Raw genomic sequence first — 23,810 nt, forward strand, 5'->3', positions numbered from 1 at the left:
AAGATCATCAAGAAGATCATACACCCTGATCAAGTAGGATTCACCCCAGGGATGCAGGATTGGTTGAATATACGCAAATCAATCAATGTAATACACTATATCAATAGAGCCAAGGACAAAAACCATATGATTATCTCCATAGATGCAGAAAAAGCATTTCACAAAATCCAACATGCATTTATGATAAAAACCCTACAAAACATTGGAATAGATGGTCTCTACCTCAAACTGATAGAAGCCATCTATGAAAAACCAACAGCCAATATCATACTAAATGGTCAAAAACTGAAATCCTTCACACTAAAATCAGGAACAAGACAAGGATGTCCACTATCACCACTCTTGTTCAATATAGTTCTGGAAACATTAGCCATGGCAATTAGATAAGAGAAAGAAATAAAAGGAATAAAGATAGGTAATGAAGAAGTCAAACTGTCATTATTTGCAGATGACATGATACTCTATATAGAAGACCCCAAGAACTCCACCAAAAGTCTTCTAGACTTAATAACCAAATTCAGTCAAGTAGCTGCTTACAAGGTCAACACACAAAAATCAATAGCTTTCCTCTACACGAATGACAGACTCACTGAGAGAGAAATAGGGCAAATAATTCCTTTTGCAATAGCATCCAAAAAACTGAAATACCTAGGAATCAACCTAACAAAAGAAATCAAAGATCTCTTCTCTGAAAACTATGGCACTCTGAAAAGAGAGATTGAAGATGATATCAGAAAATGGACAGACATCCCCTGCTCCTGGGTAGGAAGGATTAATATAGTGAAAATGGCCATACTTCCAAAACTGCTATATAGATTTAATGCAATTCCAATTGAGATCCCAGCAGCACACTTCATGGACCTTGAGAAAACAATCCAAAACTTCATTTGGAACAAGAAGAGACCCAGAATAGCAAAAGCAATTCTAGGTAACAGAGACATGGCAGGTTATCACAATCCCCAACCTATAACAATACTACAAAGCTACTGTGATAAAAACAGCATGGTACTGGCAAAGAAACAGACTTGAGGACCAGTGGAACAGATTAGAAGATGCAGAAACAACGGCAAACACACTCAGCCATCTCATCTTCGATAAAGGAGCCAAACACCCTCACTGGAGGAAAGAGAAGTCCCATTTGACCCAGCTATTCCCCTGCTGGGGATCTTCCCCAAAGAATTAAAAGAATCATACCACAGTGATATATATATGTGCACCCATGTTCATAGCAGCACAGTTTGTGATAGCTAAAACTTGGAAACAGCCCAAATGCCCATCAACTGGAGACTGGATAAAGAACATGTGGTTTTTTAATAAAATGAAGTACTACTCAGCCATAAAAAATGAGAAATTAGAGACATTTATAGCTAAGTGCATGCACATTGAGGCAATACTCTTAAGTGAAATAAATAGGACACACATGTATAAATACCAAATAGTTTCTCTGGTGTGAGAAACTGAAAGTGTAAATAAGGACTAAATGTATAATAGGTAATGTGAAATAGGAAGAAAAGGGGCAAAGGGGAAGGAAGTGGGAGGGCTAGGGGAACAGATAGAAGGGAATGGGATTAATATGAGAAAATGGAAAAATAGGAACAAAATCTTTGTAAATAGGGAGGAATGGAGGGGTTGAAGGGAGGGCTGGGCAAGGGTGAAAAATAAGAACCAAGAGAGACTATGTAAAGGTGCAAATTTCCAATGATGAATGTCATTATATTGTATACCTAAAATGTACCAACGATTAGAATGAATAATCGATAATGCAAAATAGGAAGAAAAGGTCCAAAGGGGTAGGACTAGTGGGAGGGACAGGGGAAAGGAAAGAAGGGAAAGGAAAAATGATGAGAAATGGAAAAAATGGAAATAAAGTCTTTGTAAATAGGGAAGGGTGGAGGGCATGAAGGGAGGGCTAGGAATGGGGAAAAAATAAGAACCAAGATGCATTATGTAAAGGTACAATTCCCAATGAGAAATGTAATGGTGTTGTATACCTGCAATGTACCAATAAAAGAATTTAATTTAAAAAAAGAATAATTTTTCATTAACTAGTGCTGGAACAACTGGGAAAAATTATATGTTGACCCTACACTGTATCATCTTTTTGTATTCCAGATGTATTGTAAATTTAACTTTTAGGCTGGAGGTTTAGCTCAGTGGTGGAGCACTTGCCAAACATGTCCAAGGTTCTGTGTTCTATTCACTAAACAAAAGTTTAAATATGAAAAATCAATATTTAAAATTTTTTTGAAAAAAAATAATTCTAAAGCACATTTCCTTTATTAAAAAACACTAAAATGAAAAAAATTAAAAGACAGCTTCAAAAATATTAAAACAGAAATACTTTTGTAAATAACACATTGTTTCCACCAACAAACTCTTCCCAAGAGGATCCAGTACCACCACATTATTAATTTGAGAAGAGCCGAAGCAGGAATATTTACACAACAGAAATTAAGAGAATGGTACAACCTGGATGAAATGAACAAATTCCTCAACCACATAAATTATCTAAACCAATCCATGGAGATATAATCAAAATAAACCTGAAACAAACAACTAAAATGAAATCAGAATTTTTTAAAAACTGCCAATAAAAAGCCTCCTACTAGATAGCTTCATTGTAGAATTCTACTAAGAATTAACACCTATCTTTCTCATACTCTTCCAAAAAACATACAACTTATCACTTAATTCATTCCGAGAACATTATCCTGATAACAAAGCTACACAAAGAGATCACAAAAAGACTAGTTAATATCCTTTATGACTACAGATGCAAAAATATTTGATAAAATACTTGCAAACCAAACATAACAAGAATTGAAAACTGTAACCAAGTGGGATTCATTCCAGCAATGCCAAGTCACTCAAATTATGAAATTCAGTTGATGGGGCAATCACATTAATAAAATTAAGGAAAAAACCTACATGATCATCTGAACTGATGTGAAAAAAAGCATCTGACAAGCCTCAACATCTTTCATATTGAAACAAAAACAAAAATCCCCCTTAAGATTCATTTTCAGAAATACAGGGCATTGGGCTGGGGATTTAGCTCAGTGGTTCTGGCGCCTGCCTTGCAAGCGCAAGGTCCCGAGTTCGATCCCCAGTACCAAAAAAACAACAAAAAAAAGAAATACAGGGCATTTATGAAAAACCAACAGGGAACAGAACACTCAATAGCGAAAGACAGAAAGCTTTTCTCTTATCAGGAAAAGTTGAGGACACCCGTTTTCACCACTAGTACTCAACACTGCACTGGAAGGTTCTACGAAGCTAAATTGGCAGTCAGACAATTAATAAATGCTATCCAAGAGGAAACAAAACTATAATTATTCACAGGTGGCATGGTCTTATATACAGAAAAATCCTAAGGAATATTAAAAAAAATCTATCAGAATAAATGAATCTAGCAAAGACATAAGATAACATGAATGACATGCCAAATCAGATGTATGTCTAACACTAGTAATGCAAGACCAGAAAAAGATTAGGAAATGATTGTAAGCAGGGTGTGGTGGCACAGGCCTATAATCCCAGCATTTAGGAAGGCTGAGGCAGGAGATCTCAAATTCAAGTCCCACCTGGGCAACTTAGCAAGAACCTTTCTCAAAAAGAGCTGGGAATGTAGTTCAGTGGCAGAGTATCCCTGGGTTTAATCCTCAGTACCACATAAGAAAATATACTCCATTTATAACAGCATTCCAAAGAATAAAATACCTAGGAATAACTTTAGTCCATGAGGTGAAAGATATATACACTGAAAACTACAAAATACTGGGGAAAAGAATTAAGAGACCTAGATAAATGGAAAGACATCTTCTAGTAGGGATTGGAAAACAACAGGTTAAGATGTCCTCATTACCCAAAGCAGATTCAGTGCAATCCTGATCAACGTCCTAAAATAAACAGCCTTTCTTGAAAATTAGAAAAGCTGATCCTAAGCTCTCAAGGAGCTCTAAATAACCAAAATAATACCAGAAAAGAACAATAAAATAGGATTCATACTTTCTGATTTCAAACTCACTATAAAGCTACAAAACAGTGTGACACTAGTGTAAGGAAGGATAAGGGCTTTAGACAGATGCAACAGCAGCAAGTCCAGAAATCAACCCACACGTCCATGACTACCAAGGAGTAGTCTTTTTTTTTTTTTTTGAGCTGAGACAGATAGATTTATTAGTTCCATTTTAAAAATTAAGTTTATTGCTATATTTTAGATATACATAATGATCACATTCATCAAAGGGAATTTGTACCTGTACATTATGTATCTGGATTCTTTTTTCTCATTCCCCTTCCCATCCTTCAACCCCTCTTCCCCTCCTTATTTAAAAAGCTTTATTTCTGTTTTATCTTTCTTTTCTCATTTTTTTTTGTTTTTCCTTCCTTCCTTTCTCCCTCTCTCCTCCCTGGTTTCCCTTTCCTTTTAAATAGTTTCTTCCTGTTTCACAGTATCTGTTATACAGTTTGGTTATCTGCTGCAGAGACCAGGTAAGAGAGCCACTGAGGACAGACTCAGAAAGGGTCAAGGCTACACACAGACCCTGAGAAGCTCAAGGGCAGGCCAGGAAGGTCAAGGGCTCTGCAGTCTGTGGTGGGAGGCCCAGTTTGGTGGGTGTAACCTTCAGAGGGGCTGGATCTGAAGGCAAAGGCATTGAGTCCAGTGGTGTCCTTGAGCTCCCACACCACTCCCTACCTTCAGTGGAGATGAGTGGTCTGATTTACTGTAGATCAACAGTTGGTTTGCCTAAGTTTCTATACTAAATTCCTGATCTCCTTGCTTTGGTTAAGGGTGGTTCACGAGTGGCATTTAGGCTGTGTCAGTACCCAGTTTATATCGACACTACTGTTGCTGACTTTACTGCCACAGCCAAGGTGACACAGTTTTTACTGTCAAATGGTCTTCTCTGTTTGCCAATATCTGGATACTCTGGGGATCATAAACATAAACTGCAGCCCTTCCCAAAGACTTATGTACAGGCTCAAATAAGCTGCCACCTCCCCTCCCAAATAAATGGAGGTAGCTGGAACCTGGGACAGAAGCAAAGGTCAATAGCCATGACCAGAGGCAATCTCTGCAACAAAGCTAACCACTATAATGGGCTAGCAAAGCCTAGCTCAGAAAACAAACAACAAATCAAAACACAAGAAGACAAGGCTGCAAAATGCCTCCAAAAACTCCCAACTCCCAAAAAGCTGATACAGAAGGAACAGAGGGGGAAGAAATCAAAAGCTACACAGCAGAAAAGTCTGAAAGGAATTCAGTAGAGGTAACAAAACAGATCAATAAGATGCTTGGCAAATTCAAAGAAGACATAACTAAACATATAATGATCCCAATGAAACAAATGATCAGCAAGTTTAGAAGACACTAATAAAAGTCTAGTAGAGCTAAAAAAGAGAAGTAAAACATGAATGCCCAACATACACACTCATACACACAACAGGACACCATATAAACATTCCAAACAGAAATCCAGGAGATACAAGTAGCAGAAGCAACCAATGTAAGGACAGTGTTAGATCTAGAAGACAGGGTTGATCAGTTAATGAAAGACATCTTGAAAACAACAAGAGAACATAAAAATAGATCCACCAGATACCAGATGACGCAATGAAGGCTAATCTAAGAGTAGATTAGTGAAATAGCAGAGGACACACAAAGGGCATAAAAAATTGTATACAGAAGTAATAGCAGAAAACTTCCCAGATATGGAAAAAGAATTTTATAAATAACTGCAACATATAAAACTCCAAATAGCCATGATCAGGAAAAAAAAAAACCCACTCCACACCACACCATAATTAAAACAGCAACAATCCAACACAAGAACAGAATATTAAAAGCTGTTACAGACAAGCAACAAATCACTCATAAAAGAGAACAGATCAGAATTATAGCAGACTTAACTCAAACCTTAATAGCAAGAAGAGCTTGGAATGAAGTGTTTCAGCCCTAAAAGAAAACACAGCCCAGACTGATATATCCTTCAAAGTTATCTTTCAAAATAAGATATTTCCAGGGCTGGATATTTAGCTCAGTGGTTCTGCCGCCTGCCTTGCAAGGCAAGGTCTCAAGTTCAATACCCGGTAGCAAAAAAAAAAAAAAAAAAAAAAGATATTTCCAGATAAAGAGCACCTAAAGAAATTAATAACCACCAACCCCCCAAAATTCTCAAGGATATTCTAGAGACAATGAAACCTAACAATGCCAAAGGTCCAACAGAATGATGGACTAGTAGGGCAAGGAATTTTTCAGACAGAAAAGTAATCAAAACAGCAATGGGAAAATACAGTGAGAGGATTAAGTCAATACCTATCAATTATAATTATTAATGTGAATGGTCTCAATTCAACAACCAAAGACACAGATTAGCAGAATGGATGAGGAAACAAAATCCAACAGTATGATATATATTAATATGTCTGACCTGAAAAGAAATTCACAGTCTAAAAATCAAAGGATGGAAAATAATATTCCATCCAACAGGAGTCCCAAAACAAGGAGTTTTCAGACAACGTGGACTTCAAGCCAAAGATGATCAGAAGAACCAAAGAAGGACACTGAATATTGATTAATAGAACTATTCAACTGGAAGAGATAACAATTATAAACATATATGTACCAAACTACAATGCACCCAATATAAAACAAACACTAATAGACATAAAAGATCAGACAAACACCTATACAATTATCGTGGAACTCAATAACCCATTATCAAAAATAAAGATGAACTAAACAAAAAGTTAACAAAGAAATATCAAAGTTGAACCAAACCTTTGAACAATTTGTCTTAATAGTTGTATACAGTGTTGCACCCCAAAACAACAGAATACACATTATTTTTGCCAGCACATGGAATTTTCTCCAAAGTAGACCACATATTAGCTAATAAAGCCTGCTTAAGTAAATGCAAAAGAACTCAGATTTCAACAGGCTTATCAGATCACAGTGCAATGAAACTGAAAATCAACAGCATAATAAACCACAAATTATACAAACATATGGAAATTAAACAACACATTCTTGAAAAATCAATGGGTCATAGAACAAACTAAGGAAGAAATAAAGACAGTTCCTAGAATTAAATGATAATGCCAGTACAAGATATCACAACTTAAGGAACACATTTTCTTTATCATCTATTGATGGGCATATAGGCCATTTCCAAGACTTAGTTATTATAAATTGTCTTATATCTGGTTGCTAAGACAAAGTACCCAGCACCCACAAGTTAAAAGAAGAAAGGTTTATTTCAGCTCAAAGTTTGTAGAGGTTTCAGTCCATAGTTTGCTGGCTCCAAGGCAGGATGACATGGCAGAGGGGCATGGCATAGGAGAAATAGTCAATGGCAGGACAGGCAGGAGGCAGCAGCAACAAGCAGCAGCCAGCCTTTTGTCTTTCCCTTTTATCTCATCCAGAATACAAGCCTTTTGGGTGGTGCCAACCACATCCAGGTTGTCCCTTCCCATTATCCACACCCAGAATTACCCTAAACCAATAAGTGGACTAATTTAGTACCACATATCCTTCATCCCAGTATCACACACCCTAGATCCAGCCACCTCCCAAAAGTCCCACATATGAGCACATGAAGCTTTGGGGGAACATCTAGAAATAAGCCCTAACATAAATTGTGCTGCTATAAATATGGGTATTCATGTATTCCTGTAGCATAATGACTTTAAATCTTTTGGGAAGATACCTACAAATGGAATACTTAGGTCAAAGAGAATTCCTTTCCTTTTCTTTTTTCTCTTTTTTCGTACCAGGGATTGAACTTGGGACCCTGTGCTTGTGAGGCAGGCAGCAGAACCACTGAGCTAAACCCCTGGCCTGGGAATTTCTATTTTTAATTTTTTGGAAAATCTCCATACTGATTTCCATAGTGGTACTAGTTTACACTCCCACCAACAATGCAGAAAGATTCCTTTTCCTCTCAAGCTTCACCAACTTGTTATTGTTTGATTTTGTGATGATAACCATTCGTTCTGCAGTAAGATGGTTTCTCAGTGTTGTTTTAATTTGCATTTCTCTGACAGTCAACATTTTTTCATGTATTTATTAGCCATCTGTACTTCTTCTAAGAAGTGTTTATTCAATTACCCATTTTTGATTAGATCTTTTATTTTGGGGAGTTCTAATTTTTTTAAGTCCTTTATATATTCTTAATGTTAGTCCTGTAAGGAATGGCTGGCAAAATTTTTTCCTATTCTGTAGGTTGTCTTTTCACTCTGTTGGTTGTTTCTTTTGCTGTGCAGAACCTTTTTAATTTGATATGTATTGTTCCTTGTGCAATTGGGGTACTGTTCAGAAATTCCTTGCCTACACCTATCTCTTCAAGAGTTTTACCTATTTTATCTTCCAGTAGATTGTTTCTCTTTTATCATTTATATCTTTGATCCATTCATATCTTTGATCCATTCTGACTTTAGTGCATGGTAAGATATATGGATCTAGACTCAATCTTCTGCATATGAATATCCAATTTTCCCAGTACCCTTTTATTAAAGAAACTATATTTCTTCCAGTGTATGCTTTTGGGCCCTTTGTCAAAGATCAAATAGCTGAATGTGCTTAGGGTTATTTTTGTCTGCTCAAGTCTGTTCCACTGATCCACATGCCTGTTTTTGTGCCACTACCATATTGTTTTAATCACAGTAGCTTTGCAATATAACTTCAAATCTGAGATTTTGATGCCTTCTATTTTGCTCTGTTAGCAGGATTGCTTTTGTTATTTCAGGCCTCTTCTCGTTCCACATGAATTTTAGAACTGTTTCTTTGGATCTGTGAGAAATACTGTTGGTATTTTGATTGGGATTCTGTTAAATCTACTATATAAGTTTTTGAAGTATGGTGCCATTTAGACTATATTGGTTCTGCCTATCCAGGAATAAGAAATATCTTTCCACTTTCTGATGTCCTCCTTGATTTCTAAAATGGATTATGTTGTATGCTAGGAGGGCAGAGAGGTAAAGATTAAAATCTCATAAATAAAGATCTGTCTCTTGGTCACTGAGCATTACTGCTATTAACTGTCTATTCATTAGGCACATAACCACTTAAAACTTCATAAGTAATATGAAACATTTTTCAAACTTTAATCAAAGGAATGCATGTAGAAGTGAAAAGTTTACAGTATGACTTATTAATAACAGTTCCCACATCATATTCTTCCTATTGTTTAGTCTGTTCCTAAGAGGCAGTTTCTTTAATCATTTCCATTTTTGGTTATATAGGCTGTTGTCTATATTCTCTAAATTACACGTGTATACTTTGAGTTTTTGATTTATTACCTTAATCTACTTAATTTCTGCTATAAAATATGGTGCATATTTGGTTCATTATGCTATCTCCTACCTCTTTTTTTCTCTTCATTAAAAGAATTAAGGAAAATATACTCATTTTATAGTTCCGTAAAATTTGACAAATTTAGTCATGACACCACCACCATAGTCAGAATATAATGTTCCCATTATCCAGAAGTGTTTCTCTCTATCCCTTTGTAAGTAACACTTCACTGACTCCCACATCTGTTTTCCACACCTGTAGATTTGCTTTATTCAGAGTATCACCAAATGCAGTCATATAGTGTGGAGGTTTTGAACCTGATTCCCTCCCTCACCATAATCCAAAGGAGAACTATACCTGTTGTTAAATATATTGGTAGTTGGTTCCTTCTTATTGCTAAGCAGGATTCCATGATATGACTACACCATATTTCAAAGTCCAACCACATATTGAAGGACATTTGGACTGTTTCCAGTTTTGTAAAATTATGAATGAAGCCAAAATGAACATTCACGAGGAGATTTTGTGTGAGCTTATGCTTTTACTTCTACTGTATAAATACTTACTAGTGTATCACTGTTATGTGTAAGTTTACCTTTATAAGGAACTGTTAAACCCCTTCTCAAAGTGGCACTACCTTTTGGGATTCCCTCAGTCATTTTTGAGACTTTGGGTTACTCTCAGTTTCATTAGCACTTGCTATGGTCAGTTATTTTAAAATTAGAACAATTATAATTAGCATAACATTTACTGTAATTTTAAATAGTATTTCTTTTGCTAATGAGTTTCTGTCATTCACATATTTTCTTTGGTATAATATCTATTCAAAAATCTTTCCCACTTTAAAAACTATTTTCTGAGTACTAAGTTTTGAGAGTTCTTTGAATGATCAGGATGCAAGTCTTTTAGGAAATATATAATTTGCAAATATTTTCTTTTAGTCTGTGGCTTATCTTTTGCTCTTAACAGTCTTTTGCAAAGCAAAACTTTTAACTCTGATAAAGTCTAATTCATTACCCTTTCTTTCATGGAATATGCCAAATTAAAGGTCATACAGATTTTCTGTTTTCTTCTACAAAACTTTTACATTGTACTTCAAATTAAATATTACATAAGGTGCAAAGTATATGTCTAGGTTGTTATTTTGGGGTTTATTTTCACATGGACATCTTGTTCTCTAGGACTTGTTCAAAAAGCTATTGTTTCCCTAATTCATTGCTGTGGCTTAAAAATCAGTTGCCATATACATGTGGATTTGTTTGTGAACTCCTTTATGCCCAATTTATCTCTATAATTTTGTTCTTTCATTGTTTTCATCAGTGTTTCAGCATAATAATCTTGCATATTTTTGTCCTCTTTTGGTACTAGTACATATGATATGTATAAAATGAATTACTAATTGTTCATTGTAAGAAAAATGCTTTTTGTGTACTGACCTATGATCTGAGTAAATGTTTCATGTACAAATGAAAATATGTGTATTTTCATGTTGTTTAGCAAAATGTTCCAAAGATATCAATAAGATCAAACTGGTCAAGAGGGTTGTTCAAAATTCTCATCCTTACTGATCTACTTGTTCTGTGATTACTGAGAAAGGAATGCTGAAGTCTCCAAACAAAACCAGTTATTACACTTCAGTTCTATTCTCACTAAGTGCATTTTGAAGCACATTTAAAATATTATGTCTTGTTGGTTAACTGACCACCATGTTTTCCTTTTAAGGGGAAGGGAATAAATGGCCATATTCTGTCATTCAATTGCTGTCTCCTTAGGTTGTATAACATGCCCATTACTCTTCAGTAATGTTACCGGTGATTTAACAATATCAATGCTAATCCAAAGAAAAGTGAAATGTGATCCTAATAAGATTGTTTTATTTTTAAAGTAAGCAATGCCAGCTAAATCACAATGATCTCCTCTGATCATTCAAATTCAAATTTAATACATCTAAGTATTAGAGTAGAAGGTATATTTTTCAAGTATTTTTTCTCTGAAATAAAAGCTACCTTGAGTTTTAAACACATTTTAATGATATTTTTCTCTACTTTCATTCAATATTTTAATATACCCTTGGAGTTTTTAAGGTCCAATCTGCACTTAGGCCAACTACAACTAATTTATCAAATGTTTCACATGGATTTTTCATTCATCAACTCTGTGCCCTTTAGAATACAGTCCTCCAGCTGCTTCACTCTGTGTTCTATTCAATAAAGACCCTAAAGAAAAACATTTTATATATAGTTTGCCCACATACACTGTAAATCTGCCTTCTTCTCAAATAAAAGGTGGTGATGAGGGTCCAAAGAATAATGTGGAAATTACCAGCCACCTTCAACTAAGTAAGGGGTATACTTATGGACTATCTTTGTCATTTCCTCAGACTTGGGACAAAATACCTGACTTGCACAACTAAAGGAGGAGGAGTTTACTTTGGCTCGTTTCAGACATTTCATTCCATGTCTGGCAGGCTTAAACACGGAAACAGCATGGTGGAGGGGCCTGAGTGGAGGAGAGCTGCTCATGTTATGGAGGCCAGGATGCGGAGAGAAGAGAGGAGCCGGGAAGGAAGATGCACTCTTCCAGGTAGCCCCAGGGACCCGCCCTTCCCGACCAGACCCCCACCTCTTAAGAGCACACGCAGCTATGTCCTCCCCATGACTCAGCCACCTTTGAAAAGCCCTGCCCATGAGCACATGAGGTCTTTAGGAGACATTCTTTTTTTTTTTGGTACCAGGGATTGAACTCGGGTCTTTGCGCTTGCGCAGCAGGTGGCGAAACCACTGAGCTAAATCCCCGGCCCTTTAGGAGACATTCTTGATCTAAACCATAATCCGGACAAAGGTAGATGGAAGGATATGAGAGAGCCAAAACCAAAGATTATACATAGTCATTACCATTAAATAAATATAAGCATCATTTTTTAAAAGGTGATTTACTTATGACTGTTCAAAAGGCCTCTAACTGTCTTCTAGATTTCTTATCAAATTTGGTAGTAGGAGTTTCTAGCCTTTCCTAAATCCAGTCCTAATCCCTTTACTCTCAGCTGATGACCAACCTTCCACAGTAAAGTTATGGGATCTGCTCCATCGACTGACTTCTTTTGGCTCTATCAAACTTCTCTCTTTTCCCACATTGGCTATGGGGCAGACCTTTCTCTGTCAACATCCTTTGCCCAAATAAACTCCATTCTTCAGTCGCTTTTTCACTCATGTTCTTGAGTTCCTGTGTGTCTCTCTGCACATAACAGGCACAAACTCTAGGATCCCATTCAGACTTAGATGTGCCCATTTACTCTTGAAGCACTTACCAAGTCCAAGTCACTGAATTACTATGAGACAGAGGTTAAATAAAAATCCAGTTCTCCATTTAAGAAACTCACAAACTAGTGGAAAAGATGAACAAGTAAACAACGTAAAGTAAAATCTATTATAATAAGGGCTAAAGGCATTACATACAATACAGTCATGGTTTAAAGGAAAGAGGACTAACCTCTGCTTGGTTAGAAACGGTCTTTGTTTTAAATTTTCATCAAGCCCACCCTCTCTGATGAGGATTTCTTTTCCTCTTTCTACAAACAGGTTCAAGCTCAAGTCTCCTTCAGTTTTGTTTGTTTGTTTTGTGGTGCTGGGGATGAAACCCAGGTCTTCCTACAGGCCAGTCAAGTCCTCTGCCATTGAGTTACACTCCTCACCCATTTCCTTCAGTCTTAAACCCATGAATAAGCCATCTCATGATGTTTACGGTAATATCATTCCAACATCCCCTTTACTAGTACATTTTCTGAAAGGGTCACCCAATTCATGCATTATTTAGATAAGTATGTTCTTATTTTTGCTTTCCTCTATTATACTGACAGCTCCCACCAAAGTCAAACTTAAGTAACTCACCCCGCACATGCAGACTTCACTTTAAACAGTCTTTCTGCTACAAGGGACTTTGTGAACCTGCCTCTCTTCCCATTCTTATTCAGGCTTGATTAAAATACTTCCTTTTAATGCTGACAAAACCATCAGCCAAGATTTCAATTTGAGACATGGATTTTCATGTACCTCCTTTGTCCCACAGTAAACACACGATAATCAACTCAAAAGTAGAGTGGGGCAGAGAAAAAAAAATCTTGAAGTCAGAAGAGCTGCTTCAATTTCTGTTTCTATCACTGACTTACTAGGTATGCACCCACATTCTAGGACTCCATAAAAGAAAATGGTTTTCTAATGGCCACTCCAATCTCAAAGTTAGACAATTCTAATTGAAAGTACACCAGATTTCTAGTCCTAACTTCTCTAATGTGCTACAAATCCATATTCTGTCTGCCATTTGAATGTTTCACCTCTAAAATTAATCTCCTAAGCCAACTACTTCAAGCTGCCTGTTAATGTTTCTATAACTGTGCTAACATTAACCTAAGCTTGAAACCCTAATAATCCTACACATTTCCTGCCTTTTATCCAGGCATTCTCCCTAATTCCCAACCTTCCTTCAAGGCCTCTTTCAAAGATTATCTCTTTCAGAAACAGTTCCTGTCTCCCCAGCCGGTTATAGTCTCTCCCTCATCAGAATACCCAAGATACTCTCTCTTCTAACACTTGGGTTATGCTTTCCTCCAAACCGTAGTTCTGTGAGAGCACACAGCTAATTCTTCTTTGCACAACCCACAGCATCTCCTGTGTTGCCTTGCCTAGAGTAAGTATGGAAATACTAAGATTCAGACTGATTAAACTCCATCTGAACTTTGGACAAAGAAGCAGTAATATTCTACAGTAAGAATGTTCTTTAAGACAACTGTTGAAAGGGCCGGGGATTTAGCTCAGTGGTTCCACCACCTGCCTCGCAAGTGCAAGGTCCCAAGTTCAGTCCCCGGTGCCAAAAAAAAAAGATAACCGTTGAAGGATGCATAATGACTCAGATGTTCCAGTGCTAAACTTTACATTGCTCATAAGCTAAGGAAGTAGAAAGACTTCTTCACGTCCTTCAAATCCAACTCAACTTGGTAGCATACTATATATAACAGTCTTTGTACTGTCACATTATTTGTTTCTTTAGAAAAGCAGATTTACTAAAAGATGTACCCTTCCATATCTGGCTTAAAATTTAAACCTTTCCTTTTTTAAATTGTTCACAAGTCAGTACTTTTTTTCTTTCTTTTTTTTCTTTTTTTTTGTGGTACCTGGGATCAAAATCAAGACCTTGCGCTTACAAGGCAGGTGCTGTGTCACTGAGCTAAATCTCTGGCCCCACAAGCTAGTATTTTAAAAAATCTATTAGGCCTAATGAACTACCATCAGAACTATACATTAAACATAACAATAACCAACACCATCAGAATATCCAGCCAGGGGCCAGGGATTTAGCTCAGTGGTTCTACTGCCTGCCTTGCAAGCACAAGGTCCCGAGTTTGATCCCCAATATCAAAAAAAAAGAACATCCATCCAGTACAGACTACATTAGAGACTGCTCAGAAAACAATTTCCCAAAATGAAATATGCTGCTTCATTAATAAGCTTTAATACATAACTTTTAAAAAATCACTTTTAAAAATGTGGTCCTCGGGCCGGGCATTTAGCTCAGCAGCAAACCACCTACCTGGAAAGTACAAGGTCCCAAGTTTGATCCCTGGCACCAAAAAAAAATGTGATCCTCAACTGATGAAGCAAAACAAATTGAAAGGGGGAAAAGGTTTTTAATTTTCTTTACAACCAAGAAAAATAAAAATGCAGACTAGCAGACAGAAGAACTGAAATTTCCAAGGAGTCTAAACCAGAAAAGTCAAAGCCTTAGGTGAATTCATCTAAAAGACAGGATGTCTGATGTAAGCATAACAAGTAGTATACAATACCACCACAGGAGCATTAAATAAAATTGAGAGATCCTGTAGGCCACCTCATTACTGAGGAGGCAGAGTCTCACCTACCTGGCTTATCCTTTGGGAAGAAATCTTGTATGACTGCAGCTTCTGCTTCAGCAGCTCCGGATCACTGTGACGGAATGGGCACCCTGACAACAAAACACAAGCACACAGCAACAAGGTTATTTACTCAGGACTCGCACAATACCACACTCCAGAGACTGTCTAAACTCCCCTTAATTGTCTAACAGCTTATTAATAAAGAAGTTAATTGTCCATGGGTGCAACTGCTTCCCACTCCTTATCTAAACGACAACTTGGCTGTGCAGTTATCAGGGTACTACAGGCTCAAGAGTGATATAAAACATTACAGCATACCCGGCTAAGAGGTCCATTCACTACAACCAGAAAAACAGCCTTGATTTTGCTACTTGCTAACAGTTAACACAGATAATCACAAAGTAACTATGACAGTTTACTAAAAAAGCTTTATACAATATTTTTCTAGTCTAAAAAATGACACAAAATGTATACAAAAGGGAAATAGATAATGCAATCAAAAAGTAAAATGTAAAAATTCTGAGAAATATAAAGATCTTAAACCATTATCAGACATAAAACCCTTACAAATTTAGAGGAATCATGGAGGGAGATGACATGAACAGAGAGGAAACTTTCACAGAAAAACATACATACATATATGAATATTACATATGTTATCTCTATATAATTTCATGAGAAACAAAGATAGACTACTACAAATATCTGCATAATTAAGAACATAGAAGAATAAAAATCAAAGGTGGCATTAGGTCAAAATCTAGATTTCACATTTCCTAATAAAAAACTGCAATGGTAAGTCATAACACTTATTTGAAAATTTAATACAAGAAATTCTGGTCATTTTTTAGTCACATAGATGATGTCATAGATGATGTACCTCCTATGGCTTAAATCCAAAATGTCCACCCAGTCGCATGTGTTCAGAGATGGGGCTTTCAGAGGTGTGTGTATTATGAAGATCAATGGATCAGTCCATTGATGAGTTCATAACTAAGGTGTAACTAAGGTTAAGGGGTAACCTTAAATGATATGTCCTTGCCCTGGCCCCTCCCTCACTCTCCAGTTCTTCCTTGCTCTCTCTTCTTCCATGAGATGAGCAGCTCTCTTCTGCCACAAATTTCCACCATGATGTTCCTGCCTTGAGGCCAGATGACCAGGGAATGAATCTGAAACTGTAAGCCAAACAAACTCTTCCTTCTTTAAGCTATCTATGTTGGATATTTGACTCCAGCATGGAAAAGGGATTAATACAATACCAGCGTAGATTCACAACTGGATGAACAACTGTTCTAACTAGCATTGGTTGATAAAACAATATCAACTGAAAAGATAAAGTAATTTTGTAAATAACATGAAACTAAAAAGGTTAGCCTTCCAGTTTTTGACCAGGCATGTAAGCAGCTTAGAAGTTGCCATTCCATCCTAAACAAGAAAAAAGCTAGAGAAAAGCAACTGAAAAAGTCAATAATCCATTTTAGATCCAACAGTGAAGAGGTCACCAGGCAAACTGTGTCCTCAGAGGTAAGAGAGACAGAGAGGTGATTACAGCCAGTCCCAAATGACACAGAAGCCTATGAGCAGAACCTCCATGGGAACTAGCGCCAGGGAAACCTACCCTGCAACTGGTAAATTGCTGGAGTCTGACTGTGCACATGTCTAAGAGCTAGAAGCTCAAGGGGACCCAGGCAGGCATGGTGGCAGGGGTGCCTCTCAAATTTTCTGTGAGTTTTACCTCCAAAAGCTCTACTACCTTCTCACCATGAGTACCAGGGGGAAAAAAAAAATCCTCATGCTTTCAGCTGGTGAGGGGAGAAAAGGAACCACTTTTATATATGGTATGACATTGATCTAAACAAGATCTTCCCTCAGGAAAAAGAAACAAGATTCTTGCTGGGGCTTTATCAGAACCTAACATATGTGGGGAAAGGGAAATACCAACTGTAGTTGTCCCACCTAAGAGGGGGAAAAACTGGAAAGTACTAGTGAAGTTTAGAGCTTAAAGCTACTAAGCAGCCATCAGGACAGAGTTATATATGGCAAAGATATTGGAATGAGGAGATCAAGATTTAAAACAACTATAATAAATTGGGCATGACGGCACAACTTTGATCCCAGCCCTCCGGAAAACTGAGGAGAATCATAGGTTTGAGCTCAGCTTTAGCAATTTAGCAAGTTAGTGAAACCCTATCTTAAAAACAGAGGACAGTGCTGAGGTTGTAGCTCATCATGAAAGCCCTGGGTTCAATCCCTAGCATCACCAAAAAATCAAAAACAAAGTGACAATAAACAAAAACAGATATTAATATAAGCAGGGAGAGGGAAAGTCTAAGAATTTTTTAAATGCTACATAACAAAAACGCTATACAAAAATGGACTCAGTAGTCTTGAAATGGTTGAAGGAGAAAAAAGAAGACTGAAAAGAACAGAACAAAATATCTAAGAAGTATAGGACAATTATAAAATGTCTAACATATATGTAACTGGAATAACAAAGGAAAAGAAAGAGATAATGGAACAGAAGAACAAACTAGGAGAAAACATTTGCAAGAGATACATCTGTTAAAATGCTGCAAGCCAAAGCACACAAAGAACACTTAAAATCCCTTAATAAGTGGACTTGGTTAAACACCGGTTAAAGATCCGAACGACACACACCCACCTCCAGGAGAACTGGGTAGAGAGGAAGAGGCCAGGCACAAGAATAGACCCTTTGGTCACCTTTAACAGCACACTCAGCTGTGCACTCAACAGTGGACTGACGCCCTTGTGATGCAAACACACTCTGAACACATGACACTTCTGGGGACACTTTAGATTTAAACCAAAGCAGGTATATATTCAGTCCTGTCTTTACCCATTTAACGAACAAGTGTGTCGGGCAAAGATGAAAAGGAAGCATACAAAAGACTTCAATGTCACACATCACTAGAGAATTGTAGATTAAAATCACAATGAAATACCACCACATATATATTAGAATGGGCAAAATCCAGAACAGTGACAACATCAAATACTGCAAAGATCTGGAGCAACAGGAATTCTTAATCATGCTGGTGAGAATGCAAAACAATATAGCCACTCTGGAAGACAATTTGGCCTTATCTAACAAAATTAAACACAGCGTTGCCAATGATACAACAATTGCACTTCTGGGTACTAACCCAAAACATATCTGACCAAAAATGTGGACACAGATGTCTACAGAAGGTTTATTCATAATTGTCAAAACTTACAAGCAACCTACCTTCAATAGATGAATGGATAATATGTTTACATCCACACAAATACGTATTATTCAGCACTAAAAAGAAATGAGCTATAAAACATGAAAAGATGGAGAAAATTTAAATGCATATCACCAAGTGACAAGACATTCTGAAAGGACTACATATGATATGATTCCAACTATAAAACAGTCTGTATAAGGCAAAACTAGAGGCAAGGCAGTTAAAGATGTGTTTGTCAGACATTAGAGGAAAGAAAGGAAGAAAACACAGAATACAGAAGATTTTAAGGGCAGTGAAACTGTTCTTCACAGTGGCAGATATACTGCATTCTGAATGTGCCCAGACAGACAGGGCCCTAATGGGGACCCTATGGGCTTTGGGTGATACAATGTGTCAACCCAGGATCATCAGTGGGAATGTAATCGCACCACTGCAGGGTGGGATGTGGACAGTCGGGGCGGTTGTATACATGTAAGGACAGAGGGTATATGGGAACTCTGCAGCTTTTGCTCAATTTTGCTGTTAACCTAAGGCAGCTCTAAGACATAAAGTTTATTCATTTACTGCCAGCAAATATGAGTTCACTGAGTGTTCGCTTAGCACAGTAGTACAACCATATCTGATGTTTTGCTTTCTGTGGTTTCAATCACTCAACTCCAGTCCAAAAATATTAAATGTAATATTCCAGATATACACAGTTAAAAGTTCTGTGCTGCACACCACTCTGAGTACTGTGATGAAATCTGCTCCTTCCACTCTGAGACATGAATCAGCCCTTTGTCCAGTGTATCTACACTGCATGCACTACATGCCAATACTCACATAATGACCATCTCCATCAACAGATAAACCATCATCATATAGTGCATGTGTTGAAATAACCCTTATTTTATTTCACAATGTTCTCAGAGCACAAGAATATTGATGCTAGAAATTCAGAACGTCAAAAGAAAGCTGTAAAATGCTTCCTTTATGTGAAAATGTGGAAGTTATACATTTACCAAGGAGGAAACAACAACAAAAGCATGTGCAGGTTTTTGAGACCTATGGTAAGAATGAATCTTCTATCCATGAAACAGCGAAGAAGGAAAAGAAATTCAAGCTGATTATGTTATCCCACCTCAGACTGCAAAAATTATGAGAACAACATACAGAGTGATAAAAAAAAATGTACTGAGTGCTTCCACTTTAAAAAAATTATTATAGTAAGACATATTGCATTAAGCCCCTCAAAATACCCTCCTTGCTTCAAACACTCTCATCCCATCATTCTTGCCACTTCCTTCAGCAGTTCTGGAAGTCCTCTTTTGTGAGTGTCTTTAGTTGTGCTGTGGTGGCTGCCTTGATGTCCTGAATGGATTCAAAACACTTTTCATAGTCATTTTGACTCTGGGGAAGAGCCAGAAATCTTGTGGTGCCAGAACCAGTGAATAAGGTGGATAAGGACACACCACCATGTTTTTATGAGCTGCCTCTCCACTGGATGGCACTTGGCAGCAGCTGTCACTGTATTTTTTTATCACACCTCATAAAGATACAAAAGACAACTAACTTCTAGAGCTGTTCCAGGAAATAGCAGGAACAATGGGACAAAGTGTTTGAAATGAGGGGGAGTATCTTGAGAGGGATTAATGAATTGTGTCTCTTGAATACATTTTTAAAACTTAAATGTTCACCATATTTTTCAATCATCTCTTATACAAATGCTAAGTTATGGTGGAAAAGGTACTGAACTTGTAGGTAGAAAATATGAACACAAAATGTATTCTATATGTGTCAGAAAGCAGTAAGCCATATGCAGGCTTCAGCGAAGTTCCCTTGAAATGACTGACATCAAGCCAATTACAGCAAGTAAGGGATGGTTACAAAGATTCCAGAATATAGCTGGAATAAAACATAAAAATTACCAGAGGAATCTCCACACCGATTTCCAGTGTGGTTGCACCAGTCTACACTCCCACCAACAGTGGAGCAGGGTTCCTTTTCCCCCAAGCCCCTCAAGCATTTGTTATTCGTTGAATTCTTGATAATAGCTATTCTTTCTGGAGTGAGATGCAATCTCAGTGGTTTAAATTTGCATCTGTCGAGTGACCAGTGATGATGAATGTTCTTCAAAAAACTAAAACTAAAGGTTCCATTTGACCCAGCTATTTCCCTTCTTTTTTTCGGTACCGGGGATCAAACTTGCGACCTTGTGCTTGAGAGGCAAGTGGCAGCACCACTGAGCTAAATCCCTGGCCCTCCCTTCTTGGTATCTTACTAAAAGAATTAAAAGCATCTAAAAGAATTTTTTAAATAAAAAAATTAATTAAAAGCATCAAAGCACAGTGATATATGCACACCCATGTGTATGGCTGCCCAGTTTGTAACAGCTAAATCTTGGAAACAGCTCAAATGCCTATCAACTGATGAATGGACAAAGATGTGGTCTTTTTACACTATTCAGCCACAAAGAAGAATAAACTTGAGCTATTTCTAGTAAATGGATGTACCTTGTGACCATACCCTAAAGTGAAATAAATCAGACACACATGTTTAAATGTCACATTGTTTCTCTAATGTGAAAAACTGAAAGTGTAATTAAGGACCAAAATGTATAATAGATACTGTGAAATAGGAAGAAAATGTTCAAATGGGAAGGGGAACTGGGGAGGGGGGAGGGAGAAAGGAAGGAAGGGAAAAGAAAAAAGGAAAGAAAAAATGGAAACAAAGGTTTTTCAAATAAGGAGGGGAAGAGGGGTTAAAGGGAGGGAGGGGAATGGGAAAAAATAATATATATCATGTACAGGTACAAATTTTCTATGATGAATGTGATCATTATCTAAAATGTACCAATAAAATTAATTTTAAAAAATTACTGGAGAGGTGTGTATGTGGAAGAAGAAGCTGTCTGCATTTCCTACAGAGTTGAAGTTGGTTCAAGACAAAGGATGCCATCCAGAGCAAATCTTCAACTGATGAAATCCAGGCTCTTCTGGAAAGAGATGGTCAACAGAACCTATACTGGTGAAAGTGAGGCAGCAGGACAGAAAACCTGGAGGGACAGATTAACATGTGCTACATAGAAACACTGCAGTGCATACGATAAGGCCAGGGGTAGTGAACACAGCCAACAACCTATGTGCTCTCAAAACCAAAAATTATCTGCCTGTGTTCTGGCAATTAATCGCAGAGAACTGCCAACCGCATCTTGTTTATGGACTGGTTCCACCAATGCTTTATCCCAGAAGAGAAAAAATACTTGGAAGAGAAAGGGGTGGAGTTTACAGTCCTATTAATAATAGATAATGCACCTGCCCTCCTGAATCTGCTATGAAAATGAAAATGCCAGTGTTGTGTTTCTATCCCCAAATATAAGCTATTGCTCCAGCCCCTTGACCTTGCATCATTTAGTTTGTCAAGACCACATACACCACCTGGTATTTAACTGCATTTAGTCAGTACTTTGATGTAGACAGACTTAACCTAAACATAATATGATGCTGGAAATGAGTTACTATTGCCCATCCAATAATACTCATCAAAACTGCAATGGATGAATTAAATTCAGAAATTATTAATGCCTGTTGAGAGAATTCACAGATGATTCAAATGGTCCTTGAGAATCAATAGAGAAGTAAAGAAAATTATTCAGGCAGCAAGACAAGTTCATGAAAGATTTGCTGAGATGCATGACAAAGAAGTGGAAGAACACAGTGAAAACTATGCATGAACAAATGAGGAACCACAGTAACACGTTGAAGCATCTGTAGAGGAAGAAGAAACTGAAGCAAAAACAGCAATGTGGACATGACTGAAATTTGCTAAAGTGTTTTGAACTGCACAAATATTAAGGATCAAATTATAGAATATGATTCTCACATGGAATGTGGCATTAAAGTCAGCTGAATGATCAACAAGGGAAATTTCTGCAACACTTTGAAGACTTAAAAAGAGACAACTTTCGGGGCCAGAGATTTAGCTCAGTGGTTTCGCCGCCTGCTGCGCAAGCACAAGGACCCAAGTTTGATCCCCAGTACAAAAAAAAAAAAAAGACAACTTTCAATTGCAGTGTTCTTCTAAAACATTTTACGGGAAAAAAATCTTTTACTACTAAAGATCCCCAAACATCAACATCATCTGCTCTTGACATCCAGCCTTTGACACCATTTTAGTTCTCTGATTTAGGATCTTCTGACATAATCCTTCCCAGCAACAGTAGCTAACACTACATCCTGATGCCTATCAATCACCTCGCTTCATCTCCCCACTCAGGCTTTGCATCATTTCACACCATCACAAAGGAGATACAGGGCAGTAAGATCCTTTGAAAGAGAGCATATTCACACAGCTTTATTACAGAACATTGTTATAAGTGTTCTATTATTGATTACTTATTATGCCTAACTTATAAATTAAGTTTTATCATAGACAGGTATTTATAGGAAAAAACACAGTATGTAGAAGCATAGGCAGGATCTACACTTTCAGGTACCCACTGGGGGTCTTAGAATGTATTCCCTGAAATTAAGGCTCTTCCGTTGTAGCTCTTGACTGATAAGTTTAAATAAAAAACAAAACAAATGCAATAAATATAATAAATAAGATATAATTTAACAAGAATAAAAAAAGTAGAAGGTCTTACATTTATGCTAATAAAAAGCAACTAAGTACCAAAAAAAATAAATTAAAAAAAAAAAAGCAACTAAGTAATTGATGAATGCTAAGACCTGGGAATTCACAGGAAGAATCCCTAAGAATTTCATTTCCCCAGGAGTTCAGTTCTAAGTTAAAGTCCTGGTATGACTTGCTATACTAATAAAAGTTTCTAGTTTTATGGACAGAAGTATCTGAATCAATGGCTTTCAAACTTTATAAGACAAAAAAAAAAAAATCACCGGGGGAAATGCAAATAAAGTCTGACATTTTTAAATTGGAGGGTGGAGCCTAAGCAATCTGCAATTCTAAAGGTATCTTAAGGGACTAACACAAGTGATAGGAGTTGCCCTTTATCACCAATTCTAGACACACAGCATCTTCTAAGAAGTTTGTGATTATTCCATCTTTAACAAACTAAAAGTATGCAATCTTTTTTAAATTGTTTCATTTAAGATTCTAAAACAAAAAAAAAAACATTTTGGTATGTACTGTAGTAAGCTTTGGCAATCTAGAAAATTTACTAATTTACTGTAAAATTATTCCTTATTCCTTAACACACCAAATAGGAGCTTCTCGAGGTATGCTTACAAAATTGCTTTAGAAAAAAAAAAAGCTGTTGAATGCAGAAGTCTACAGAAAATATCTTGACATTTAATTTTTAGCTAAGAACTCAGGCAAGTTGATAGATATGTTTGATAACCTGACATTAATCTTCTTTGGTTAATCAGATGATAGTAAT

The 23,810-nt window shown here is 36.9% G+C and overlaps 1 protein-coding gene across 11 annotated transcripts in view; it reads right to left on the reverse strand.

Annotated features, from left to right (window-relative positions):
- Positions 1-23,810, reverse strand: part of Prim2 (DNA primase subunit 2) — a 397,094-nt gene that overhangs the window by 28,651 nt on the left and 344,633 nt on the right. For 6 of the 11 annotated variants that reach the window (XM_087204938.1, XM_087204937.1, XM_087204946.1 and 3 more), the window contains 2 exons: positions 18,451-18,522; positions 15,210-15,292 (listed from right to left, as the gene is read on the reverse strand). In XM_087204938.1, the coding sequence (XP_087061064.1) occupies positions 15,210-15,292; positions 18,451-18,522 (155 nt within the window). The remainder of the gene's footprint in view (positions 1-15,209; positions 15,293-18,450; positions 18,523-23,810) is intronic. The other 5 variants (XM_087204947.1, XM_087204940.1, XM_087204944.1 and 2 more) reach the window with 1 other exon arrangement.

This window comes from Heterocephalus glaber, unplaced genomic scaffold, assembly GCF_053883595.1.
Source record: "Heterocephalus glaber isolate CG9 unplaced genomic scaffold, H.glaber_assembly_v1.0 deba00000594, whole genome shotgun sequence".
In the NCBI taxonomy this organism is placed as follows: domain Eukaryota; kingdom Metazoa; phylum Chordata; class Mammalia; order Rodentia; family Bathyergidae; genus Heterocephalus; species Heterocephalus glaber.